Genomic DNA, 24,954 nt, shown 5'->3' with positions numbered 1-24,954 from the left:
TAGGAAGCATGCGACAGGCTTAACGCATGCGCAATGGTTGCTAAATCCCAAATGGTAGAAAAATGTGTACCCTAGTTTATTTCTGCTTAATGCAGGATTCTTTAATAGTAATTGTAATGTGTATATATTTATGGTATTTGAGAATGTGTAACCTGAATATGTTTATTGAGGTTCATGTCTTTATTTCTTAGCATTCATTATGAACCCTCACTCTGGACCCACTCAATCCTCTGGGCTCCCTCATCTCTGACACCTCCACCACTAAGATCGCCACTTCAGAAAATGGCATTACTTTTCAAACACTCCATTGGTTAATATCTCTAGTGATCAGAGATTGGTACAATATCAATGGCACCTGGACAGCACTGTGGTCGAAAGCAAATAGGTCATGTTGCTCATCAATTATGACTATAGCCACTTTGTTCTTCATAGCATGCCCATGTAGCGATCACCATGGGACCGCTCTTGTGTTGTCATACACACCTACACTTCCTGCTGTGTGCCCTTGATAAACATCTAGTATAGGAATCACCAGTTGGGAAGGTTGTCATTACTGCTGCTGCTCAGTGGTCACTCACTACATGTCTTCCTAATTGACTCCAATTACAGTGCATTCGGAAAGCATTCAGACCCCTTGACTTTTTCCACATTTTGTTACAGCCTTATTCTAAAATGGATTCAATCTTATTTTTCCCCCTCATCAATCTACACGCAATACTCCATAAGGACAAAGCAAAAACAAGTTTTTCGCCATTTTTGAAAATGTATAAAAAATTCTAAAACTTAAATATCACATTTACATACCGTAAATTCCGGACTATAAGCTGCAACTTTTTTCTCACGCTTTGAACCTCGCGGCTTAAACAATGACGCGGCTAATATATGGATTTTTCCCGCTTTAAATATTTTATTTTTTTTAAAAACACATTCTGTGACGTGCTCAGTTTTTTGGCGGCATGAAGCTTTCATTAGACCAATGAAATTGCCGAACGGGTTAAGGTCAAACAACTTTTTTGCTTACTGTTTAGATTAAATCGAGTGCTCTCAAACTTCCCATCATTCTGATTACAGTAGTCATTTTGTCACCCTCATCATGGCAAAGACACGGAGAAATGCATATGATACAGCTTTCAAGTTGAAGGCGATTGATCTGGCTGTTGGAAAAGGAAATAGAGCTGCTGCACGGGAGCTTGGTCTTAATGAGTCGATGATAAGACGTTGGAAACAGCAGCGTGAGGAATTGACTCAGTGCAAAAAGACAACTAAAGCTTACTGCTAATTTTAATTTTTTTGTTACAAGCCGTGTTTCGTTAAAGCCTATTTATTTTTGTTACAAGCCGTGTTTCGTTAAAGCCTATTTATTTTTTTTACAAGCCGTGTTTCTTTAAAGCCTGTGTAAATTTCATTTGTTTCAATGTACCGGTAGGCACCGGCGGCTTATAGACATGTGCGGCTTATTTATGTTCAAAATAATACTTTTTTTTTAATTCAGTGGGTGCGGCTTATATTCAGGTGCACTTAATAGTCCGGAAATTACGGTAAGTATTCAGACCCTTTACTCAGTACTTTGTTGAAGCACCTTTGGCAGCGATTTCAGCCTCGAGTCTTGGGTATGGCGCTACAAGCTTGGCACACCTGTTTTTGGGGAGTTTCTCCCATTCTTCTCTGCTGATCCTTTCAAGCTCTGTCAGGTTGGATGGGGAGTGTCAGTGCACAGCTAGTTTCAGGTTTCTCCAGAGATGTTCGATCGGGTTCATGTCCGGGCTTTCGCTGGGCCACTCAAGGACATTCAGAGATTTGTCCTGAAGCCACTCATGCTTTGTCTTGGCTGTGAGCTTAGGGTCGTTGTCCTGTTGGAAGGTGAACCTTCACTCCAGTCCTGAGCGCTCTGGAGCAGGTTTTCATCAAGGATCTCTCTGTACTTTGCTTCGTTCATCTTTCCCTCAATCCTGTCTAGTCTCCCAGTCCCTGCCGCTGAAAAACATCCCCACAGCATGATGCTGCCACCAATATGCTTCACCATAGGGATGGTGCCAGGTTTCCTGCAGATGTGACGCTTGGCATTCAGGCCAAAGAGTTCAATCTTGGTTTCATCAGACCAGAGAATCTTGTTTCTCATAGTAAAAATAAAGAAAAACCTTGGAATGAATAGATGTGTGCAAACTTTTGACTGGTACTGTAGACAGGTGTGTGCCTTTCCAAATCATGTCCAATCAACTAAATTTACCATTGGTGGACTCCAGTGAAAACAGGATGCATCTGACCTCAATTTTGAGTCTCATAGCAATTTTTTTTATTTCATCCATTTTAGAATAAGGCTGTAACGTAACAAAATCTTGAAAAAGTCAAGGGGTCTGAATACCTTACGAATGCACTGTCCATAGCCATCCTCTTCATGGCTTGGCGTTGGCCCTCAGATGTCGCTTGCTAACAACTCAAGTTTCTTTAATGCCAAACAAAACCGTTGACAGGATCTACCGTTTTGACATGTAATTCAATGTATATGAGTCCCTTGAGTGAAATCAGTAGCTCTCAATTTGCTCTTGCTGTTGGGAAATCAGTCAAAGCAAGCATACATAAGTGGTAAATGATATAGCTTGGCGAGGAACGGCCGTATTTAGACAACTTACACAGACTAACCATGTACAACATCTTTTCAAAACACATGGTTATATGTAATGGAACCAAGGAAGTGTACACAAGTTGAATCCAAGAACGTGACAACTGTTACAAGAATACAAGCTTTCCACCAGACAAGGACGCAGATGCTTTCTTTCTTTTTGGGCTCAGGGGAAGAAGACCTCTCTACAACTATAAAATCAAATGAAACTACAGTTTGTTGTGGACTGCATCTGGCCTGTATAGGACATATGGGTACAGAGATGTCACCTGGCAGCTGGTACCAGGGACATTAACAACTGCATTTAAAAATAGGCTTTCTGTCTGACATTCTACCATAAAACACTAGGATTCATGACTTAATATGTGTGAATAATTTGATCCTTGGATCAATATCAAATCCTCTGCAAGCTAGCTAGACCATGGAAAGTGGCTGGATGTGCATGCACCACCATACACAGACAGGCTTAGCAGCATTGCTTCTACATCGTTTACGAGTTTAAGTGGTCAATGAAATTAGAATGTCTCGGTCTGGGACATGGGACATAAAGTATTTATTGTTTTTCATTTGGGTTTTGGCCATTGTTAAGACTTGACTGTGTGTGAACTGTTGGCGCGCACATGTGTGTGTGTGTGTGTGCGCGTGCATGTGTGTGTCAATTTCCAGCATGCCATTTCAGTAACATTTCCCCGGGCTGGACCTACAGAGACAGACTCTTATTATTTCATGATGTATGGAATGTTCCTGTACAGTGAACCCACTCCCAGAGACAGATGGACTGGAGGCGTGGGTAGTGGTGTGTGCTGGACTGGGTAGAGGGATTGGGTTGCCTCATGATTGGATGTAGCCTACACACATACATACCCAGTCTGTCATCTGTGGGTGTTTTCATAGTGAAAACAATATGTCATTTTGTATTATCAGTATCTCATGATTGTGTGTAAATGTGTCTACATGCATATGTGTGTAGTGTACAAAACATTAGGAACACCTTCCTAATATTGATTTGCGTACCCTTTTCCCCTCAGAATAGCCTCAATTCGTCAGGGGATGAACTCTACAAGGTGCCGAAAGCATTCCACAGGATGCTGGCCCATGTTGACTCCAATGCTTCCCACAGTTGTGTCAAGTTGGCTGGATGTCCATTGGGTGGTGGACCATTCTTGATGCACACGGGAAACTGTTGAACGTGAAAAACCCAGAAGCGTTGCAGTTGTTGACACAAACCGGTGCACCTGGCACCTACTACCATACCCTGTTCAAAGGCACTTCAATCTTTTGTCTTGCCCATTCACCCTCTGAATGGCACACATACACAATCCATGTCTCAATTGTCTCAAGGCTTAAAAATCCTTCTTTAATCTGTCTCCTCACCTTCATCTACTCCAAGGATGGGCAACTTTGAAGGGGGTAGGGCCCACAAAAAAACAGAAGTCATCATGAGGGGCCGCAGTGGCCCAGGGCCACTAGACTATTTACCAATGTAGTAACTTAGCCGCTAGACTAATTTACCAATCTAAATAAAAATAAGCTGACATGGGTTAATTGAGTGATTGCTGATGCACGACCAAATTTCAAAATTGCACCTTGTGTATTCTATTATTCTAACTCTCAACTGTAAGTTGAGACCAAAACTTTTTTTATTGGGGCCAAGGGCCGCATGCTAGCTGCCCATTCCTGATTTACACTGATTGAAGTGAATTTAACAAGTGACATCAATAAGGGATCATAGCCTTAACCTGAATTCTGTTTTGTACACTCAGTGTACAGTACATTGTGCTTTTTGTGTAGTGAGAGTGTATTAGACTGAATTAATAGTGTGTTGTTGTTGTGGTATTTGTTTGTAATAACAGTGTATCTCTCTCCTCAGGAGTGGATTTACACCCACGGGCAGCAGATCCGCCAGCAGCAGCACTGCCTCTCTCTCTCCACCACCTTCCCTGCCTCCCAGGTCCTGCTCATGCCCTGCAACATCAGCGACGGGAAACAAGTAAGAGCCCAGAGGGCGCTGTTCTCTCCTGAACACCCAGTATCCCACACCATGCCGGCCCGCCACTGCCACCGCAGCCCCCTGCCGTAAACGAGCAAATGTTACGCCCCTGAAAAAGGGGAGAAATAATCACGAGAGTGATACGGTATTATTTCCTCAGTGAGAACTTTTACTGTAATGAGGAAAAGACCGCGATTTCCCCCCGAACTTGGGTGGAGACCAGAGCAATCGATCTCAGGCTCATAGATTAAAGAGCATTTAGTAGATCACAGATTAACACTTTTCCCCTTCAGTTAGGCACCACAAAATAAAGTAATCAATATAACGTTTACACATTCCTTTTACAATTCTTACCTTTTGTACGCTTGATGGATTTTAACTTTAACACAATTATGAATGTTATCAATCTCTATCAACTAATACAGAATGCATGATCTTTTTAACCTTAGATGTTTTAAGATCCTCACATACTATGAACTTACTAATACTTTTTAATGTATAACAGGCTATGAGTATTTCCTTTAACCTGTCACACAAAGACACTTCTGAAAGCCATAAATCAACTTTCACTTAGGCTTTCACACAGTGTAGAGGCCCCAGCAGAGTGTACCTTAGAGCTCTGAGTTCTGGCTGTATCACCAGCCTGCTGCTGCACCCTAAGACAGAGGCAAGGTCCTCAGTCTATTTCGGCTTATCTAACAGTATGCTAGCGATGCTGTTTACATGGTTTGAGGCTGTCTGAAAGGTCATACATGCTTTATGACATTCATGGTAAACAATAAGGAAAACAAAACAAGAAACAGAGGAGTTGGTTTGTGTAGAATGTCTGCAGATACTGCTTATGAGTTGGAGGGTGTTTTGAGCAGCATGCATGACTGTAAAGTGTGTTAACATTGTTGTTTGGGTCGAGACTGCAGGGACAGATGAATCATGAATATGTGTCGATAATGATTAGTGTCTGGGATCGTGAGAGGGAATTAGATGATACATAGAATGCTTAAAACATTATACACAGCTCCGTCAGAGTCAAGTGAGTGTTGCATAGATAGATAAGGCAGTGCTACATTCTAGAGCTCTATATCTGCAGGTAGATTTTATACTGAACAAAAATATACACGTATCATGCAACAATTTCAGTTCATATAAGGAAATCAGTCAATTGAAATAAATTCATTAGGCCCTAATCTATGGATTTCACATGACTGGGCAGGGGTGCAGACATGGGTGGGCCTGGGAGAACACAGACCCACACACTTGGGAGCTAGGCTTACTGACTGGGAAGCCAGGCCCAGCCAATTAGAATGAGTTTTTCTCCACAAATGGGCTTTATTACAGACAGAAATACTCCTCAGACCTTTGATCCTGCAGGTGAATAAGCCGGATGTGGAGGTCCTGGGATGGCGTGGTTACACATGGTCTGCAGTTGTGAGGCCGGTAGGACGTACTGCCAAATTCTCTAAAACGACGTTGGAGGTGGCTTATGGGAGAGAAATTAACATTCAGTTGGACATTCCTGCAGTCAGTATGCCAATTCCCACAAAACTTGAGACATCTGTTGCATTGTGTTGTGTGACAAAACCGCAAATGTTACAGTGTACTTTTGTTGTCCCCAGCATAAAGTGAACCTGTGTAATGGTCATGCTGTTTAATCAGCTTCTTGATATTCCACACCTTTCAGGTGGACGGATAATCTTGGCAAAGGAGAAATGCTCACTAACAGGGATATAAACAAATTTGTGCACAAAATTGGACAGAAATAAGCTTTTTGTGCATATGGAAAATTTCTGGGATCTTTTATTTCAGCTCATGAAACATGGGACCAACACTTTACATGTTGTTTCTATTTTTGTTCAGTATATTAACAGTACTCTGTTAACAGTAGCCCCAGCCGCTATCAGAAGTTGCTCAGGTATAAACTACTTCCTCCTGCTAAGAAGGCTCCCAGAGCAGCATGTTCCACCCCTGGCACACAAGACGGAAACTGTGCAATGAAGATAGATAATTACAACCGTGCTCATGTGTTCCCTCAGGCCACTGCAGGCTACAGCAGAGAGGCTCTCAGCATCCCACGAATGTGCTTTACTATCAATTGTGCTTCAACAGCCAGTAACAAGAACAATGACTTCAAGGCACCACAGGCACTGAATACTAATTGATTTAGTTTGAATTATTTTCTTTTTTAATTAAAAAGTGTAGTCTCCCTTTGCTTCATAAAAAAAGGAAAAAATGTGTCATGGCAATTTGAGTCTTTGCTGCTTTGATCAGGGGTACAATGGAACAGCGCTTGTTTCTGTTCACTGAGTCTAAATACAGTGGAACAAAGACAGCTGTATCTCTGTGTCACATATTCAATGTATTGTTTTCTACCACTGAGGAGGGATACATGATCCTGATATGCCCCACTAGTCTTGGCAACAGACTTTGCCTGTCAGCTATCTAACCAGTGATGGATGCGTGAGACAATGACAAATTCCTTGCATGTTTGTTAATATCCTGTAGTTTTGTTTATATGCTAATTAGTTCAACGGTATCAGCAATTCTGAGCAAAGAGTAGCCTAATTCCCTGCTCTGAACGATTATTGTGACGGCAGAAATTAAGTAAAGAGGGACATCTAGTGGTGAATAGTGGGAAGTAGCAACGATAGATAATGGCATCCCATACTGTAACAGTGCCCTGCACATGACATGCAATAAAGATCATTAGCTAAATAAGAAGTCGAAATTACAGGGTCAATATTGGACAATAGTTGCCCAAACTCCTTTTCTTTACAGTATTTATTTGAACCGATGGAGTTCAGAAACAATTAATGGACAATAACAGTTTCATTACATTAGAATGCCTGTCTCTGTGTACAGTGTAGTTATTGATCTTTGTATGACCTGTTGTGTTCCAGCGATGGCAGAAGTCAGGCACCCACCTGGAGCACCTGGTCTCCCACTTCTGCCTGGACAGTGAAATGGCCCTGGAAGGCATCGAGAGCAGCAAGATGCTGGTGATCAGCCCCTGTGAACTGACAGCCTACACCCAGAGATGGGAGATGCCCTTCTCATGATCCACCCACAACACAAGCCTTCCTGTAGAGGAGGACTGCCCTACGGGCACTCACGACCTACTGCAGTGCTTACTATAGCCAAGAGCTTTTAGAAAGAGATAGAGATGGACACCAGCGTGAAGGGTATTTTCGGTCATTGAGATTAGTCTTTATAAGATGGCATGGACTTGGACTGACATCAGCACATTCAATTGTTCAACACGACACTCAGCAGCAGTGGTGGAAAAAGTACTCAATTGTCATACTTGAGTAAAAGTAAAGATACATTAATAGAAAATGACTCAAATAAAAGTAAAAGTCACCCAGTAAAATACTACTTGAGTAAAAGTCTAAAAGTATTAGGTTTTAAATGTGCGTAAGTATCAAAAGTAAATGTAATTGCTAAAATATGCTTAAGTATCAAAAGTAAAAGTATAAATCATTGCACATTCCTTATATTAAGCAAACCAGAGGGCACTGTTTAAAATATATATATATTTAAGGATAGCCAGGGTCACACTCGAACACTTAGACATCATTTACAAATGAAGCATTTGTGTTTAGTGAGTCCGTCAGATCAGAGGCAGGAGGGATGTTCTCTTGACAATTTTCCTGTCCTGCTAAGCATTCGAAATGTAACAAGTACTTTTGGCTGTGAGGGAAATAAAAGGACATTATTTTCTTTAGGAATGTAGTGAAGTCAAAGTAAAAGTTGTCAAAAATATAAATAATAAAATAAAGTACAGATACCCCAAAAAGTAGTACTTTAAAGTATTTTTACTTAAGTACTTTACACCACTGCTCAGCAGGGCTGAAGTCATGTATTCTGGGCTAATATACTGTAGATGGAAATACAGGGGACACACTTTTTCATTGCTGTTGTCATTGAAACACATGTGGTCTGTCACTCACAACTATTTTTCTAACTTCTGCTTCAAATGTAGAAATCCTGTCTTCGTAATGGCATTTCAATGGTGATCTAATATGGGATGGTTTGCCGTTATAGTGGAATTTGTGACAGCAAATTGAATGCACATGTCAAATGACAATATTTTTATATCCTAATTTAGGATTTGTGAAAAACATTTAATGATTTGCATTTCTTTTTCATTGAAATGGAGATGATCTTTACACAAAATGTCTATGATCCTGAAAACACACACACACAGACACACATACTGTAATAGCCACTGTTGCGATGTCAAAACTGGAAATAAAAGAAATACAGAACACTTTTGTTATTATTTTTGTGTTCGTCAGTGATACATGTAAACTATGTAAGGTTATTGCTAACATTTTATAATGGAGAAGGTGGAATGGCCCCTTCCCTGATGAATTACAGTTTCAGTATAATTAGTATAAATGTTTTTCAATTATTCAACTACTTAAATATTTTATGATGCTACTGGTACCAGCACAGCACTGGCAGCTCGGTCGGCATTACCAGCATCTTCCAGTGCGGTGCAGCGACACATCAACCCATTGAGGAATAGACCACAATGTTCCGCATATCAATGGATTTACAAAGCCAGACGAACGTCAAGAGGTGTTGACCGCAACACGGCTTAAATTGAAGGATTTCAGAATAAATAGCCTAATAACCTCTCACTCAAAGGAAAATGCCTGGCTAACTTCTACGGGTAAACGATCATTCGCAGGTATGTTATGTCACGCTATCAGATATACCGGCCGGTGTAATGTTAGCAATAGCTAACTGGTGCCCTTGTTATTTGGTTAAGACATTTTCTAAATAAACTAGTCTTTGTCGAGCGCATTTTGCTAATCAATTACGATTATTTTCTCTGAAATCTGTCCAATAATACAATTGTATAGTCTACTGAATTCTTTACAATTTGAAAGTGACATTTGTAGAGTTTTCGATGTCCTCCGTTATGACATTTTTGTCTGCATCGTATTGGAACATAATGGTAGATGTAGTTTCTTCCGGTACATTTTATTACGTTGGATTGGAGATTCATGATGGAAAACACTACATATCCCATGACAATGAACGGAGCGCTTTGTTATTGCGTCATGTTTACATACGTCATAATTTGAGGACACGAAAATGGCCTACTGAAATTCGCTGAAGGACTAGATTCCGGTTTGTTTTTGGCAGAAACACTTGTTCGCTGTGTTGCAGAATACACTGTGATGTTTGCAGATATTATTCATGTCTCGACATCAAAACCTAAATCATGTCTATCCAAACGTTGACCGAAAGTAAGTTGTAACGCTCATTTCAGACAACTAAACAGCTAGCTATTGTGATTATGCTAACTAGCTACCTAGCTTAGCCAGCTAATATGGTTGGTGGTCATAATCACCAACACAGGTAGTTCGTTCGCCTATGCAAATCTTTGTGCTATTGAATGACAGGATTAGTTATTAAAAAGAAAACGCATCCCCCCCAGCTATGCGTTGCTGCTTGCTTGATCTGAGTGCATATAATTTCTCTCCCGCAGTCAACCCATGTTTTCTCGACACCTGACCGCGTTTGGCTCTCACTGGTTGCCCCCAACTCAGGCCCCATTGGGCGGCTGGAGGAACATACAATTCCCCAGTTATCCATGTCGGCCGGGTGTGCCCCCTTCACCTCAACTCTTCCACCCCACCAGGCACCTCTCAGGGGCCTTCCAACCTCAAGATACCCACAACACCAACTGGACAAGACAACAGTCCAAACAACACCTCCCACCAGGGTTCCCTTTTCACGGTTTTCCTCATCGACACTTCCACCTTGGACTGATGGAGTGCTCAGACAAGGAGCCTCCATACAAGCGGAGGAGGAGTTCAGAGGAGAGGGCTCCAGGGGATAGGTCCAAGGGCTCCCCCAAACGAGAGTACGCACCAAGACAGGCTCACAGTGCCACAACCAGCCCCAACTACTGGTTCAAAGACGGGAAACCACCACCACCACCAGCACCTCCTGGGACAAGTCCACCAAGACAGGCATTGGGTAATACTTCGGTTTCAAAAACTGCCGCTTTTCTTGAAAACACCGTTATTCTTTGATCTGGAATGAACCTGAGGTGGATTAGGTTTAGTCCAATATGGGCCCTGTCAAGCAGTGTCAATAACTTTATAACCATATTGTTTTGTTTGTGCCTTTCCAGAGCTGAAGAGACAATGGGAGGACTTTTCACACTGCTATAAGTCCAGACCACAGTCTGGTGGTGGGAGGCAAGAACCACCCTTTGAGTTCTCTGTGATGTCGTATAACATCCTCTCCCAGGACCTACTACATGACAATAACTACCTGTACAAACACTGTAGCTCCTCCATCCTCAACTGGAATCACAGGCTCTCCAACATCCTGAAAGAGCTCAAAGAGCACAACGCAGATGTAAGTGAATGGCTTATGAATCATTACTGATGGTACAAGAAAGTATCTCCCACCATTTACATGATCTATTAGCTTGTGATCGATTCAGATTTACCAACATTGATTATCATCACAAGGAACAGAGAACACAACATAGTGGCCCTGTTTTGACTAGTTTAAGTCCCTATCCCTTAGAGCAAGTCAAAGTAGTGATGACACTGATTGTTTTAATGTTAGATGTGTACTGTGGAATGAAGTCAAACTTTGTCTCTATAGATAATGTGTCTGCAGGAGGTTCAAGAGGACCACTATGAAAAACAGATCAAACCCTCTCTAGAAGCATTAGGTAATGCCCCCTGTTAGTCCCTTGCTGTTTTGTGCTCGGTGTTGCCCTTATTGTTTTGTTTACTAAGCCTATTCTTTTGAGCTGTAGCTCTGCCTATTGAAATTGGAAAGCCTGTCAAAATAATACAAAGGAAACTGCAAGTGATATTGCCTTTGGAGGTTACATATAATATGACCACTAGAGGGAGCCACAGGCATAGATAATTCATATTTTCTCAAACCACTTGGTTTTCCTGAAGAAAATGAAGTAGCACGAGCGCTTCAGCTATTCCAAAACATATTTCCTCTTTCAATAATTAAAAAAACATAGAAAATGTAGAAGACTTCAATCACAGTTTATGAGTAATGTGTCCTATTTTCTTTGATGTAATGATTTATTTCCCATTTCTTTCCCCAGGTTACCAGTGTGAGTACAAGAGAAGGACAGGCAGGAAGCCTGACGGCTGTGCCGTGGTCTATAAGAAGGACCGCTTCTCCCTGCTGTCCAGTCACCCAGTGGAATACTTCCGCCGGGGCATCCCCCTGCTAGACCGGGATAACGTGGGCCTGGTGCTGTTACTGCGCCCCACGGGATCCTCCAGGCCGGAGGACTGCGTTTGTGTGGCCAATACACACCTCCTGTACAACCCCCGGCGCGGGGACATTAAGCTGGCCCAGTTGGCCATGCTGCTGGCAGAGATCAGTACAGTGTCCCGCCTCCCTGACGGCAGCTCCTGTCCCATCGTCCTCTGTGGGGACTTTAACTCTGTGCCCTGGTCTCCCCTGTACAGCTTTGTTAGGGAGAGCAGGCTGGAGTATGACGGTATTCCCATAGGCAAGGTGAGGGCCATCATCTACACACCCAGCCTCTTTCTGTCACTTTCTGCAGTGAGATAATAAGCTCTGTGGCTGAAACTGATTACTGCAGAGGGAACATAATGTTCAGAGAGAGCTGCTATGAAATGTGAGCTGCTATGAAATGTTCCTTGAGCTCTTCTCTGTAAGTCATCATGCTCTAGTATTTCTCATTCATTTTCAACCTGGGTTGAAAGCCCGTTCGGTGTGATTTTTATGCTTACCACCAAATAACCGCATTAGTGTACAGCAAGTTGATTTACTGCGCTAATCAAAACGGTGTGAACCTATCTTGAAACAACAGTGTGTGTGCAGGTGTCAGGGCAGGAGGAGAATCCCAGAGGCCAGCGGATCCTGACCGTGCCCATTTGGCCCCTTAGCCTGGGTGTCACCCAGCAGTGCCAGTATGCAACTGCCCCTACAGGTGACCTATCACAGTCCATCCACCACACTGGCTCAGTGAAGAGCCTCAACACTGAGGAAATGCACCTTTCTCTCTTCTGATCGGTATATGACGTTAATACTCTTCTTTCCTCCCAGATGTTGACAGGGGAATCACCAACCTGTCTGTGCAGGACTTTGCAGCACAGCCTATGGCAGCAATGAACAGGTCAGTTAGCTCCGGTTGGATTTCAGGGTTAAATAATCATTTAGTTGAGACAGTTTGATCTCTCCAGTCTGCTGTTTTATAGTCAGTTAGTTCTTCATTCTGTCACGTCACTGTAAGAGATCTGATCCTGTCAGAGGTGCTACACCAGGAGGAGTTCCTCTGACTAACAGCCTTCAATTTAAATGCTTTTCAAACAGTTGAGTCTCTGCTGCTCAACAGCACTGTTATCTGTTTTGACTGGCGTCTGCACATCTGACAGCCGAGGCTGATTTTTCCACCTCTGTCTCCCTGTCTCTCCCCTCTTCTCTCTCTCTCTCTCTCCCCCCATCTCTCGCTCTCTCGTTTGCATGCCTTGGAGAATGGAGGAGACAGCAGTTAGCTACATCATTCCCCTACAATGTTAATTTGAAGCAAGTGGAACTGCTCATAGGGAGAAGTGACAAGTCTATCTCTGGATGATTTGTTGTTTGTCCAGTGTAGTCCGAACTTCAAGCAGCAACTGTCTGTCTTAATTAGCAGTTGAAGTGAAGCCAGTGCCCTGTGTGACAGTGTCTCTCCCCCTCCCCATGTCCAGACCCAGTATAGAGCACGGTCTGAGGCTGACGTCAGCTTACTCCCACTACCTGACAGAGGACAGCAGGCCTGAGATCACCACCTGTCACTCCCGGACAGCCATCACTGTGGACTACATCTTCTACTCTGCAGGAACCGGGGACATTTCCACTCAGCCAGGTACACACACACAGTATACCACATGACATCACACACTATATACAACACATAGGATTTGTTGATTGATTGTTACACGGATCTTGGAGCAGGGTGGCATCTGATAATCAATATTGTTTATAATAAGATTGGTCCTGCAATGTGACTTCTGTAGATGCTGCAGTGCTGTGGAGTGAGACTTCCAGGCTGCGTTATGGAACTATGACTACATTTCCCCTGATCAAGATCGCATATGGAAAAACTCAGGGCCTTAAAGGGATACTTGGGGATTTTGGCAAAGAGGCCCTTTATCTACTTCCCCATAGTCAGATGAACTAGTGGATACCATTTTTATGTCTCCAGTATGAAGGAAGTTAGTAAGCATTAGCTTACAAAACTAACAAGTGTTAGCACAATGACTGGAAGTCTATGGGTATCTGCTATCATGCTAAGCATCCCTTTAGCTATGTCTGTTGTCTTCCTCCCAGAGGGTCCATTGCCAAGACAAGGGCTGCAGCTGCTGGCCAGACTGGCCCTGGTGGGACAGACAGACCTGGAGGCCGTCAACGGGCTGCCCAATGAGCACAACTCCTCCGACCACCTGCCCATACTGGCCTGCTTCCGCCTCTGCCCCTGAGACTGGATGTTAGGGTTCAGGGGTTAGCGCCTTGGACAGAACTGGGGTCAAAGACCTGGAGAGACCCATAAATCCATCCATACCGCTCACCAGCAGCCAAACACCAATTGTACACAAGCTCACTATGGCTTTTGTCTCTCATCTCTCATGATCTCATATCCCCAGGACATGTTGGAAAGGTACTGACCCTGGTAGATGTTGAACTTTCATTTCAAAGACATTATTGATGAATTTGGAGCTTTGCAGTGGCCTGAGTCTAGTGTGTAGATCTAAGCAACTGCATCAAGATGTTTACACATTTTAACTTTTTAGTGTTATTTTTACATTGGTTGAAGATATGAAAATAGACATTTTTAGATTTAAAGAATTTTTTATAAATGTTGATAAATTCATTTCAAACAGTGCTGCTGATTAGGAAAAATACTGAAATATAAAAAAAAGATATCTTAATTATGTCATACACATACAGTACTATTGGGTTTGATAATTAGCACCAATGAATGCAAAGTACTTACCAAGGAAGAATTAATATATACGAAGAGAAGGGAGAAACTACCCTCCTTGCAGTTGGCGGGACACCCATAGAAGAGGTTTTATAGACTAGGCTGTTAAGTGTACTGTTAGACAACAGTCTCTTTGTCATCACACATTTCACAGCTCTGCAACAAAATCATCGGCACCTCCTGTAATCTCAGAAGGATTGCAAAAAAAATGCCAGAGCAAATTCTCAAATAAATCTCACAAGCTATCATCGGGCTCCCGAGTGGAGCAGCGGTGCAAGGCACTGCATCTCAGTGCTAGAGGCGTCACTACAGACCCTGGTTCGATTCCTGTATCACAACTGGCCGTGATTGGGAGTACCATAGGGCGGCGCACAAATGGCCCAGTGTTGTTAGGGTTTGGCCCGGGGTAGGCCGTCATTGTAAATAAGAATTTGTTCTTAACTGACTTGCCTGGTTAAATAAAAAAAATCATCCATTGTCAAATTAACTACTGCTCTGAATGTCTGGAGTAATGTAAGAGCCTTTTTCATGAAATTCACCACTCTGGTAGACCAATCACTATATACATTAAAATGGATATGGTCAAAGACGTAAACACATGGAGCAGAACCAAGACCACCAAAAACCAAATTAGAGCAGGGCAAAATCGCTTTTAGTTTCAGAGCAGTGAAGTCCTGGAACTCTTTGGCAGAAAGTTAAAAAAAAAAACTTGCCAAATAGTTGTTTTAAGAGATTAATTCATAAAATATCTTGAACAACGAGTCGGTCTAAGGTTATTGTAATACTGTATGCTATGTTGTATTTCAATTCATATATGCACACGGGCTGGGGTGTAACTCGTAATAGGAATGTGGATCTTTGTGCTTTTACTTTGCTTTTGTTTTTCTAATTTCTGGATGTTTTTTACATTTCTTAAGGACTCTTGGAAGACTAGCCCTTGGGCTAAAGGAGATCCTAATCAAATAATGTTAATATTGAAAATTATGGCTATGTCCGTCACAGCTATTGTACCGCATGTAATGCAATAATAGACCTGCAATTAAAGACACACTGTACCTGTTCAGCTCTCTGTAATAATGTCACATTACATTGAATGACTTCCAGGGATTGTATGAACAGTACCTCTCAGAGATTAAGGCACACTGGTGGACAGAGAATCAATCAATCAAATGTATTTATGAAGCCCTTTTTACATCACCCGATGTCACAAAGTGCTGTACAGAAACCCAGCCTAAAACCCCAAACGGCAAGCGATGCAGGTGTAGAAGCACGGAGAGATGATCAGATTAAATATATCTTTCTCACTTGGGGCCTCATTTATCAACCGTGTGTCATCTAAGACCACGCTGCAGAATCTTCATGTCTGTTCCCAATATTGCACATCAATCTTTTTCTTTAGACCAAAACTAAGTCAGTTTAAGGACATTGAATTTGGAATTCCTTATAGGCATAGAAGCAGCTCTCTGATGTCTGTATTATTTTGGTTGCCTTATATAATGGCAACATTAGTGCTATAAACTGCCATTCTCAAGCACACAACCCCCTGCTGTGAAGACCATTGAATTAGATGTAGTGAATATCAAGTGGTTAGTCTTGTTTCACTAATTGGCCCTGCTTCTGTTTTGACATTGCTCACATTCTAGATAAAATATGATAGTCTGAAGCGAAATTGAATTAGCCTACGATGCCTTGCCAGTGACATGCCAATGGTTGTAAAAAAAGATGAGCCCCTTCATACACACGTCCCATTCAAATACATTCTCTGGACTTGATTTATTGCATCTTTGACTCATTTTAAATTTGAATCTCTAAAATGATGCTGTTCTTGACTTTTGTCTTTTTTTTGTGTGCCAAAAGACTTAATTTCATTTGGTTCCTCACCACCTACTCCTGGCTGACATGTCTGGCTGATGGTGTGAATGAAAGCCATTGGGACTCAAGTCTCTGGTCTAAGAGTTAAGTGATGTTCTGCTGACATCTGCAAAGTCTCTGCTGCTGCTGCTGCTTTGTGGGATTTCTGGGATGAGAGCGTTTATAGGCTTATCATTTGATGGTTGGTGAGATCCAGCCTCATTGGGTATGACTCTTCCTGCTTAGACATGGGATGAATCCCAATACTTTGAAGATGCTTCCTTTCCTTAGCTCTTGTCCTAATCCTAATTTCCTGTTAGTTATTGCCTATTGTGTAATTTAGAGGGATAGTAAACAAGGTGAGAACATATTGAAATCTACCACAGTTTATTTTCTGAGTTTAGAGGGAGGCATTCCCTGAGCTGCTTGAGAGATGAGAAATGAGGGGTTCATTTTATACACTGAACAAACATATAAACGCAACATGTAAAGTGTTGCTCCCATGTTTCATGAGCTGAAATAAAAGATCCCAGAAATGTTCCATTCGCACAAAAAGTTTACTTTGTGCACAAATTTGTTTACATCCCTGTTAGTGAGCATTTCTCCTTCGCCAACATAATCCATCCACCTGACAGGTGTGGCATATCAAGAAGCTTGATTAAACAGCATGATCATTACACAGGTGCACCTTGTGAAAAGGCCACTAAAAGTTTTGTCACACAACACAATGCCACAGATGTCTCAAGTTATGAGGGAGCCTGCAATTGGCATGCTGACTGCAGGAATGTCTACCAGAGCTATTGCCAGATAATTGAATATTAATTTCTCTACCATAAACTGCCTACAATGCCGTTTTAGAGAATTTGGCAGTACGTCCAACTGTCCTCACAACCGCAGACCACATGTATGGCATCATGTGAACAGTGACCCATGGTGGCGGTGGGGTTATTGTATGGGCAGGAATACGCTACAGATAACAAACACAATTGCATTTTATTGATGGCAATTTGAATGCATGCAAATACCGTGAGGAGATCCAGAGGCCCATTGAGGCCCATTTTTTGTAAGATATCTTTGACCAACAGTTGCATATTTGTATTCCCAGTCATGTGAAATCCATAGATTAGGGCCTAATGAATTTATTTCAATTGACTGATTTCCTCATATGAACTGTAACCCAGTAATATGTTTGAAATTGTTGCATGTTGCGTTTATATTTTTGTTCAGTATAAATCTGCTCTCTGTGTCGTTGCATATCACAGCTGCTGTAAAACAGATTCATAGAGACATGGAATCCTGTACCGGACTATATACAGAGCGATATCAGTACAGCACTATCCCAAAGAACTAGTAAGACCATAGCCTACTGGGGAATGTTATGACATTTTGTAATTTATATTTACTCTGATGGGGTCAAATCTACCTGGTCTAGTTGTGTGATATATTCAAATCTGGAATGATTTGATTGAATACCATATGTGTACATCCGTTATGCCTGTGCCCCATGAAGAAATGTATTTCACATTATTTCATAACCTATTATCTGTCCTACCTGTTGAGTAAGAAATGACAGCAAAGACAGAATAAAAACATAAATCATTTTTTATTACAACACATGGTAGAGTTGATAAAAACCGTTGTCAACGGATCAGTGTAACAGTAGGAGTTGGGAGGACGTTATCTTCCACCAGCGTTCAAAATACAAAAATCACATACATGGAGAAAACCAGGGACGGATTCTAAAGTCTAATTTCAATAGAATAGTGGTTCGGTAAGAAATGCTACCATTTGTTCTGCTATTGATCTACCATCAATACTTTTCCTTTTCAGCCAATGGGACAAATAGATCAGCCCTTTCCAGAAAGATATGACAATAATACCAGCCAACTGGTAGCACCAGTGGCATTAGTATAAAAGAGAACACTCAACACCCAGAGTTCTAGTTACATACATTCCCATTTACGAGAAGAGGCCAAGACAGCACTCCTCATGAAATGCATGTTAATACAGGAAAAGCAGTCTCATCTAAAAAGCCGAATTACAGTGACGCAAAGGTTGACTTCCACAGTCCACATCATGCTTTGTAAACACCTAAATATTCAGTAACACCTTGTCCCGACCACACATCAGCAATTTCAAGTTATCAACCACTAAATGCAGTAGGTGGTGGTATATTATAGTGGTGGTAGCTGGTTTAGGTTACTCATATTTGCAGTTATTCAGATAACTTGATTCTTTCTCTTTTAAAAAAAAACACACCATTAGGTAAATACAAAATGGATTAAAAAATCTAGTCGTCTTGAGGAGTGGTACTATTTTTCTTTAACCGTTATCCAATTGGATGGTACTTAATTTTTCAAGCCTATTCAGTGGTCAACTGCACAAACATAGCAAGACCTTTGAAAAATGATACTGCTACAATGTGATGTGCTTCTTTAAAATCACACCTCGTCCAAAGAATATCATCACCATCACAACAGTATTTTCAGCACGTCATAAAAACAACAACCAGCACGATTAAACACTGCACTCAGTAACAGATTTGTTCAAGAAACAGCGAAGAATCACCAATAGAACACTAAACAGTTAAGAGCACAAATCTATTTAAGCTACATCACTTAGAGTATTATCTTTCAGTTCCCAGATTTGCAGCAGTGAAAGCAGTCTTTCCTCCCAGTAAGGGTTCGATTCAATCTGGAAAGCTGAAGCGTTAGATATGCAGTGGGTACGGTAAATGCAGTCTCCACTAAAGCGGACATTGCCTTTAAATTTCAATCACGCTGTAAAGCTGAACTTCCGCAATGTGAATTGAAAAGAGCCCAGTCTTTTTTTTTTTTTTACGGCAGTGTTTAACAGAAAGAATGTTAAACCTAGCCTGTATAGATTAGACAAACAATTGTATTGTGTATAAGTGAAGCACATGGTGCTTCTATAGAGAATTGTAAAACCAAAGTCATACACTACATGGCCAAAAGTATGTGGACACCTGCTCGTCAAACATCTCATTCCGAAATCACGGCGATTAATATGAAGTTGGTCCCCCTTTGTTGCTATAACAGCCTCCATTCTTCTGGGAACGCTGCGGGGACTTGCTTCCATTCAGCCACAAGAACATTAGTGAGGTCGGCACTGATGTTGGGCGATTAGGCCTGGCTCGAAGTCTGCGTTCCAGTTCATCCACAAGGTGTTCGATGGGGTTGAGGTCAAGGCTCTGTGTAGGCCAGTCAAATTCTTCCACACCGACAAACCATTTCTGTATGGACCTCGCTTTGGGCATTGTCATGCTGAAACAGGAAAGGGGCTTCCCCAAACTGTTGCCACAAAGTTGGAAGCACAGAATCGTCTAGAATGTCATTGTACAGTCGTGGCCAAAAGTTTTGAGAATGACACAAATATTAATTTTCACAATGTCTGCTGCCTCAGTTTGTATGATGGCAATTTGCATATACTCCAGAGTGTTATGAAGAGTGATCAGATGAATTGAAATTAATTGCAAAGTCCCTCTTTGCCATGCAAATGAACTGAATCCCCCAAAAACATTTCCACTGCATTTCAGCCCTGCCACAAAAGGACCAGCTGACATCATGTCAGTGATTCTCTCGTTAACACAGGTGTGAGTGTTGACGAGGACAAGGCTGGAGATCACTCTGTCATGCTGATTGAGGTCGAATAACAGACTGGAAGCTTCAAAAGGAGGGTGGTGCTTGGAATCATTGTTCTTCCTCTGTCAAACATGGTTACCTACAAGGAAACACGTGCCGTCATCATGGCTTTGCACAAAAAGGGCTTCACAGGCAAGGATATTGCTGCCAGTAAGATTGCACTTAAATCAACCATTTATCGGATCATCAAGAACTTCAAGGAGAGCGGTTCAATTGTTGTGAAGAAGACTTCAGGGCGCCCAAGAAAGTCCAGCAAGCGCCAGGACCGTCTCCTAAAGTTGATTCAGCTGTGGGATCAGGGCACCACCAGCACAGAGCTTGCTCAGGAATGGCAGCAGGCAGCTGTGAGTGCATCTGCACGCACAGTGAGGCGAAGAATTTTGGAGGATGGCCTGCTGTCAAGAAGGGCAGCAAAGAAGCCACTTCTCTCCAGGAAAAACATCAGGGACAGACTGATATTCTGCAAAAGGTACAGGGATTGGACTGCTGAGGACTGGGGTAAAGTAATTTTCTCTGATGAATCCCCTTCTTCCGGGCATCCGGAAAAAAGCTTGTCCGGAGAAGACAAGGTGAGCGCTACCATCAGTCCTGTCTCATGCCAACAGTAAAGCATCCTGAGACCATTCATGTGTGGGGTTGCTTCTCAGCCAAGGGAGTGGGCTCACTCACAATTTTGCCTAAGAACACAGCCATGAATAAAGAATGCTACCAACACATCCTCCGAGAGCAACTTCTCCCAACCATCCAGGAACAGTTTGGTGATGAACAATGCCTTTTCCAGCATGATGTAGCACCTTGCCATAAGGCAAAAGTGGAACAAAACATCGATATTTTGGGTCCATGGCCAGGAAACTCCCCAGACCTTAATACCATTGAGAACTTGTGGTCAATCCTCATGAGGTGGGTGGACAAACAAAAAAAACGAATTCTGACAAACTCCAAGCATTGATTATGCAAGAATGGGCTGCCATCAGTCAGGATGTGGCCCAGAAGTTAATTAACAGCATGCCAGGGCAGATTGCAGAGGTCTTGAAAAAGAAGGGTCAACACTGCAAATATTGACTCTTTGCATCAACTTCATGTAATTGTCAATAAAAGCCTTTGACACTTATGAAATGCTTGTAATTATACTTCAGTATTCCATAGTAACATCTGACAAAAATATCTAAAGACACTGAAGTAGCAAACTTTGTGGAAATTAATATTTGTGTCATTCTCAAAACGTTTGGCCACGACTGTATGCTGTATGCCTCTTCCAGAGTCAGTTTGGAACTCGGTAGTGAGTGTTGCAACCGAGGACAGACGATTTTCACACGCTATGCGCCTTCAGCACATTTCCACTTCACAACAACAGCACTTACAGTTGACCGGGGCAGCACTTGCATGGTAGAAATTTGACAAACGTCTTGTTGGAAAGGTGGCATCCTATGACGGTGCCACATTGAAAGTCACTGAGCTCTTCAGTATTGGTCATTCTACTGCCAATGTTTGTCTATGGAGATTGCATGGCCGTGTGCTCGATTTTATACACCTGTCAGCAACAGATGTGACTGAAACAGCCGAATTCACTAATACACATACTTTTGGCCATGTATATTTAAGCTGGTTATTTTGTGCTTATAGTCTTTCAGACGGCTGGTACCAATAGTGTTGGCCTTGGTGGTATACTGTCAGACTAGCAGCACCATTCACAATTTGATCATTAGAATAAATAAAAAAATCATTAGAAACATAAGAACTGATATGTTCTCAGTTCTTTCAGGATTCAAGAAAATGAGACTGGATTTCAATTCTGCTGCAATCTCGAAACTATTTAGATTGAGGAAGACATACAATGATCTATCATTTCTGTTTGATGTGCATAGCTTGTTTAACCAAAAGCTATAAAATGTGATATTGTTCAGTTGGCACCCTTCTGGATATCTGATTACTTTTGATTACTACAACAACAAAAAATCAAAACAATCTTAACACCGCATCATGGCAGTTGAGATGGCATAGAAGCCCTGATTTGACTGACGTGCCTGTCTTGTGGTGTTCAGTTCAGTATTTGCATTCTTAACTTCAAGATTATGTGATAGGATTCAGAAAGGCCTCAGGTTAGGAGCTACATAACATTATCATACATGTTTTCGTATACGTCTGTATACTGAGGTGTAACAGAGTTGACATTTGAATCAACTCAACGTCACGGTCAAATTCTCTTGGGATTAAAAAGGTAATGTTCTGGCTAAGCGCCAAAGCATCATTGTCACAAGCTTTGACTTCCTTTAAAGATGAATTGATCTGGGTCAGGTTTCCCAAAAGCATCTTAAGCGATGGTTCTAACGTTGAACTTAGCCTTAACTACTTAACATCCTCTACAGGCTGTTACAACAACCGTTCAATCTATAGATTCATTATATATATATAAAAAAAAATTATGATCAGTCACACTATTTGATCCTTTTTACATGATGTCGGCAATCTTTTTTAACCCACAGATTCTCCGTTTTTAAAAATGAATCTTCACATTGTAAAAGTAAATGAAATGTGGCTGTTGCTCTCCTTCACAAAAGCACAGGCTATACAAAAACAGATTTAAAAAAACTATGTAGAGAACTCCACATGCGTACTTCTCTAAACGCACGAGAGGTCTTGATATGATGTCTCCATGCAATTTAGGCATCAGTCCTTTATTAAAAACATAATAGATATGTATGCAAATGTATAATGTGGCTAATGCATGTGTGAAGGTGTATAATGAAACACACCTCTTGTTCAGGCTTTTGTTCGTCTGGTCATGAAGGACAGGAAATATATACCTTTGATATATTCAATGTATTTGTTCGTACTGGATGTAAACCTCCAGTGTAGCACTGAGCATAATGTCATCATCTTCACCCTACAGAAGAGGCTGGCAAAACCCTAGAAATACTTTACAATTATGATATACACAATGTCTGGTAAATATATTTGAGGGTGTGTGAGGCAGACTGGGGGGGGGGGTCAGAGTGGAGACCAGGAGAATGTAGTCCAGTTCCAAGGAGTCTCAGATGCGGATCTGGTAGCCGTCGGTCAAAGTGCTGAGTTCTGCAGGCTTTCGATCCAGAGCCGCAGGTCTGAAAGAGAGAGAGAGAGAGAGAGAGAGACAAGACAAATGTAAAATCAAAGTAAGACCCACCCAGTAAGGCACATCACACACTCAATAACTTCCTATTGAAATGATTACAGTGTCCTTAAAAATGTTTAAATAATGAATTATTCCATCTAGTTTGTTTAATATAAGGAATGTGAAGTGATTTAAACTTTTACTTTTGATACTTACTAAGTATATTTTAGCAATTACATTTACTTTTGGTACTTAAGTATATTTAAAACCAAATACTTTTAGACCTTTACTCAAGTAGTATTTTACTGGGTGACTTTCACTTTTACTTGAGTCATTTTCTATTAATGTATCTTTACTTTTACACAAGTATGACAATTGGGTACTTTTTCCACCACTGGACACACTCAATAACTTCCTATTGAAGTGATTACAGTATTGGACACCTCAGACCCACTCAATAACTTCCTAATGTGATCCTCCCCACACAGAGCAGAGGTAAGACTTTTTCCTAGCCACCGTGCTTCTACATCTGCATTGCTTGCTCTTTGTGGTTTTAGGCCGGGTATTTGTAAAGCACTTTGTGACAACTGCGGATGTAAAAAGGCCTTTATAAAATACATTTGATTGATTGATTAAAGATAAATGGGGGACATTTGACTAAACCATTTGCTCATGTAAAGTCTGGGGCATCCTTTACTGTCACAGTCTGGGTGGAGTACTGTTTCAGTGTGGTCACGTAGACTGGCTCCCCATAGGTTCTCATCAGCATAGTGGCCTTGTCCTTGTGCTGAGGAGAGCAAAGACGCAGGACTTTCTGACCCACATGCCCATACACGCACACACCTTACACCGACCTGAGGGTGGCAGGCTGTCAGAACCATGCTGTCAGAACCATCTGACACCTATTGTTTAGCTCACAGACGTGAAGGTGAGTGATACAGAAAAAGTGTTTTGTAAAACAAACACGTTGAGTTTATCAGAGGCCAATAGAGGAAGAGGGAGTGGAATAAAGAGAGGCAGGGGGCAGATAGAAAGGGAGTAGAGAGGGAGAGAGAAAGAAGAGAAGGGTTTGAAGTGTGAAGCAGCGGGATAGTCTCAGTCAGCCAGTCATCTCTTTTTAATCCTGCTTTGTGGTGGTGGTGTCCCGTCAGCTCAGCCCCGCACTGCTCCAACACACAGCATAGCACTTCCCCTGTCACTGCTATCATGCTTACACACACACACACACACACCTGAATTCTCAGGCCCTAAATAACCACACACACACAGCACCTTCCCTCTGACAAAAATACATTTCAGTCCAGATATCAAAGAGAAGAGGTATTTCTAAAAAGAGGCTTATGGGTTAGACCTTCATAAATAAGCTCTCTCCAAAGTAACAAAGGTTTCTTATTTCTCCTCGAATGTCTTCGGTGTTCAATATTCTGCTTGACTTAAAGCCCTGAAAGCACTTCTCCTGCCTGTGCTTCTCTCACTCCATTCCCTCCCTCAGAGTGCGTTTCCTGCTCACCATCCTTTCCCATTGATTCCCATCCACCCCAGCTCCCTCTGCCAGAGAGAGTGAGAGCAAGAACTCATCTCAACATCAAACCAGTCCAACAATGCAGGCGGTGTAAGCGTGTGCGTATGCTGGTATGTGTGTATCTAAGACTACTTCCTCAGTACCCTGGACAGCACACCTACTCCCTCCCCTGCTGCTCTGATCAATAGCATTCTGTCTTCCAGGGAGAGGTATAGGGGGAGCAC

The 24,954-nt window shown here is 41.9% G+C and overlaps 3 protein-coding genes across 6 annotated transcripts in view; 2 read left to right on the top strand and 1 right to left on the bottom strand.

Annotated features, from left to right (window-relative positions):
* galnt14 (UDP-N-acetyl-alpha-D-galactosamine:polypeptide N-acetylgalactosaminyltransferase 14 (GalNAc-T14)) overlaps positions 1-8,874 on the top strand; it is a 114,630-nt gene extending 105,756 nt beyond the window's left edge. For both annotated transcript variants that reach the window (XM_014144515.2, XM_014144514.2), the window contains 2 exons: positions 4,491-4,610; positions 7,505-8,874. In XM_014144515.2, the coding sequence (XP_013999990.1) occupies positions 4,491-4,610; positions 7,505-7,607 (223 nt within the window). In that variant the 3' untranslated portion in view covers positions 7,608-8,874. The remainder of the gene's footprint in view (positions 1-4,490; positions 4,611-7,504) is intronic.
* Positions 8,875-9,060: 186 nt separating this feature from the next.
* On the top strand, positions 9,061-15,667 carry angel2 (angel homolog 2 (Drosophila)). 3 transcript variants are annotated; one of them, XM_014144513.2, is made up of 9 exons: positions 9,061-9,300; positions 10,108-10,601; positions 10,759-10,988; positions 11,244-11,313; positions 11,710-12,131; positions 12,462-12,570; positions 12,687-12,756; positions 13,331-13,488; positions 13,640-13,946. In XM_014144513.2, exons 2-9 carry the CDS (start codon positions 10,115-10,117, stop codon positions 13,801-13,803), a joined length of 1,710 nt encoding a protein of 569 aa, XP_013999988.2. In that variant the 5' UTR covers positions 9,061-9,300; positions 10,108-10,114; the 3' UTR covers positions 13,804-13,946. The 3 variants fall into 3 exon arrangements, with proteins under 3 accessions (XP_013999988.2, XP_013999987.2, XP_013999986.2); XM_014144512.2 differs by lacking the exons at positions 9,061-9,300; positions 13,640-13,946 and adding exons at positions 9,678-9,865; positions 13,953-15,667; XM_014144511.2 differs by lacking the exon at positions 9,061-9,300 and adding an exon at positions 9,678-9,865.
* Positions 15,668-23,094: 7,427 nt separating this feature from the next.
* Positions 23,095-24,954, bottom strand: part of vash2 (vasohibin 2) — a 33,997-nt gene continuing 32,137 nt past the window's right edge. The window contains exon 7 of the mRNA XM_014144510.2: positions 23,095-23,218. Coding sequence (XP_013999985.1) covers positions 23,149-23,218 — 70 coding nt within the window. The 3' untranslated portion in view covers positions 23,095-23,148. The remainder of the gene's footprint in view (positions 23,219-24,954) is intronic.

Source organism: Salmo salar, chromosome ssa15 (genome assembly GCF_905237065.1).
Source record: "Salmo salar chromosome ssa15, Ssal_v3.1, whole genome shotgun sequence".
In the NCBI taxonomy this organism is placed as follows: domain Eukaryota; kingdom Metazoa; phylum Chordata; class Actinopteri; order Salmoniformes; family Salmonidae; genus Salmo; species Salmo salar.
This window is presented reverse-complemented; position numbering and strand designations above follow the sequence as displayed.

Excerpts from the sequence above, each read along its gene's own strand:
- angel2 (XM_014144511.2), top strand. The coding sequence starts at position 9,816 with ATGTCTCGACATCAAAACCTAAATCATGTCTATCCAAACGTTGACCGA. Across the intron at positions 10,989-11,243 it reads TCAAAGAGCACAACGCAGAT|ATAATGTGTCTGCAGGAGGT; the intron begins GTAAGTGAATGG and ends TTGTCTCTATAG. Across the intron at positions 12,132-12,461 it reads ACGGTATTCCCATAGGCAAG|GTGTCAGGGCAGGAGGAGAA; the intron begins GTGAGGGCCATC and ends GTGTGTGTGCAG.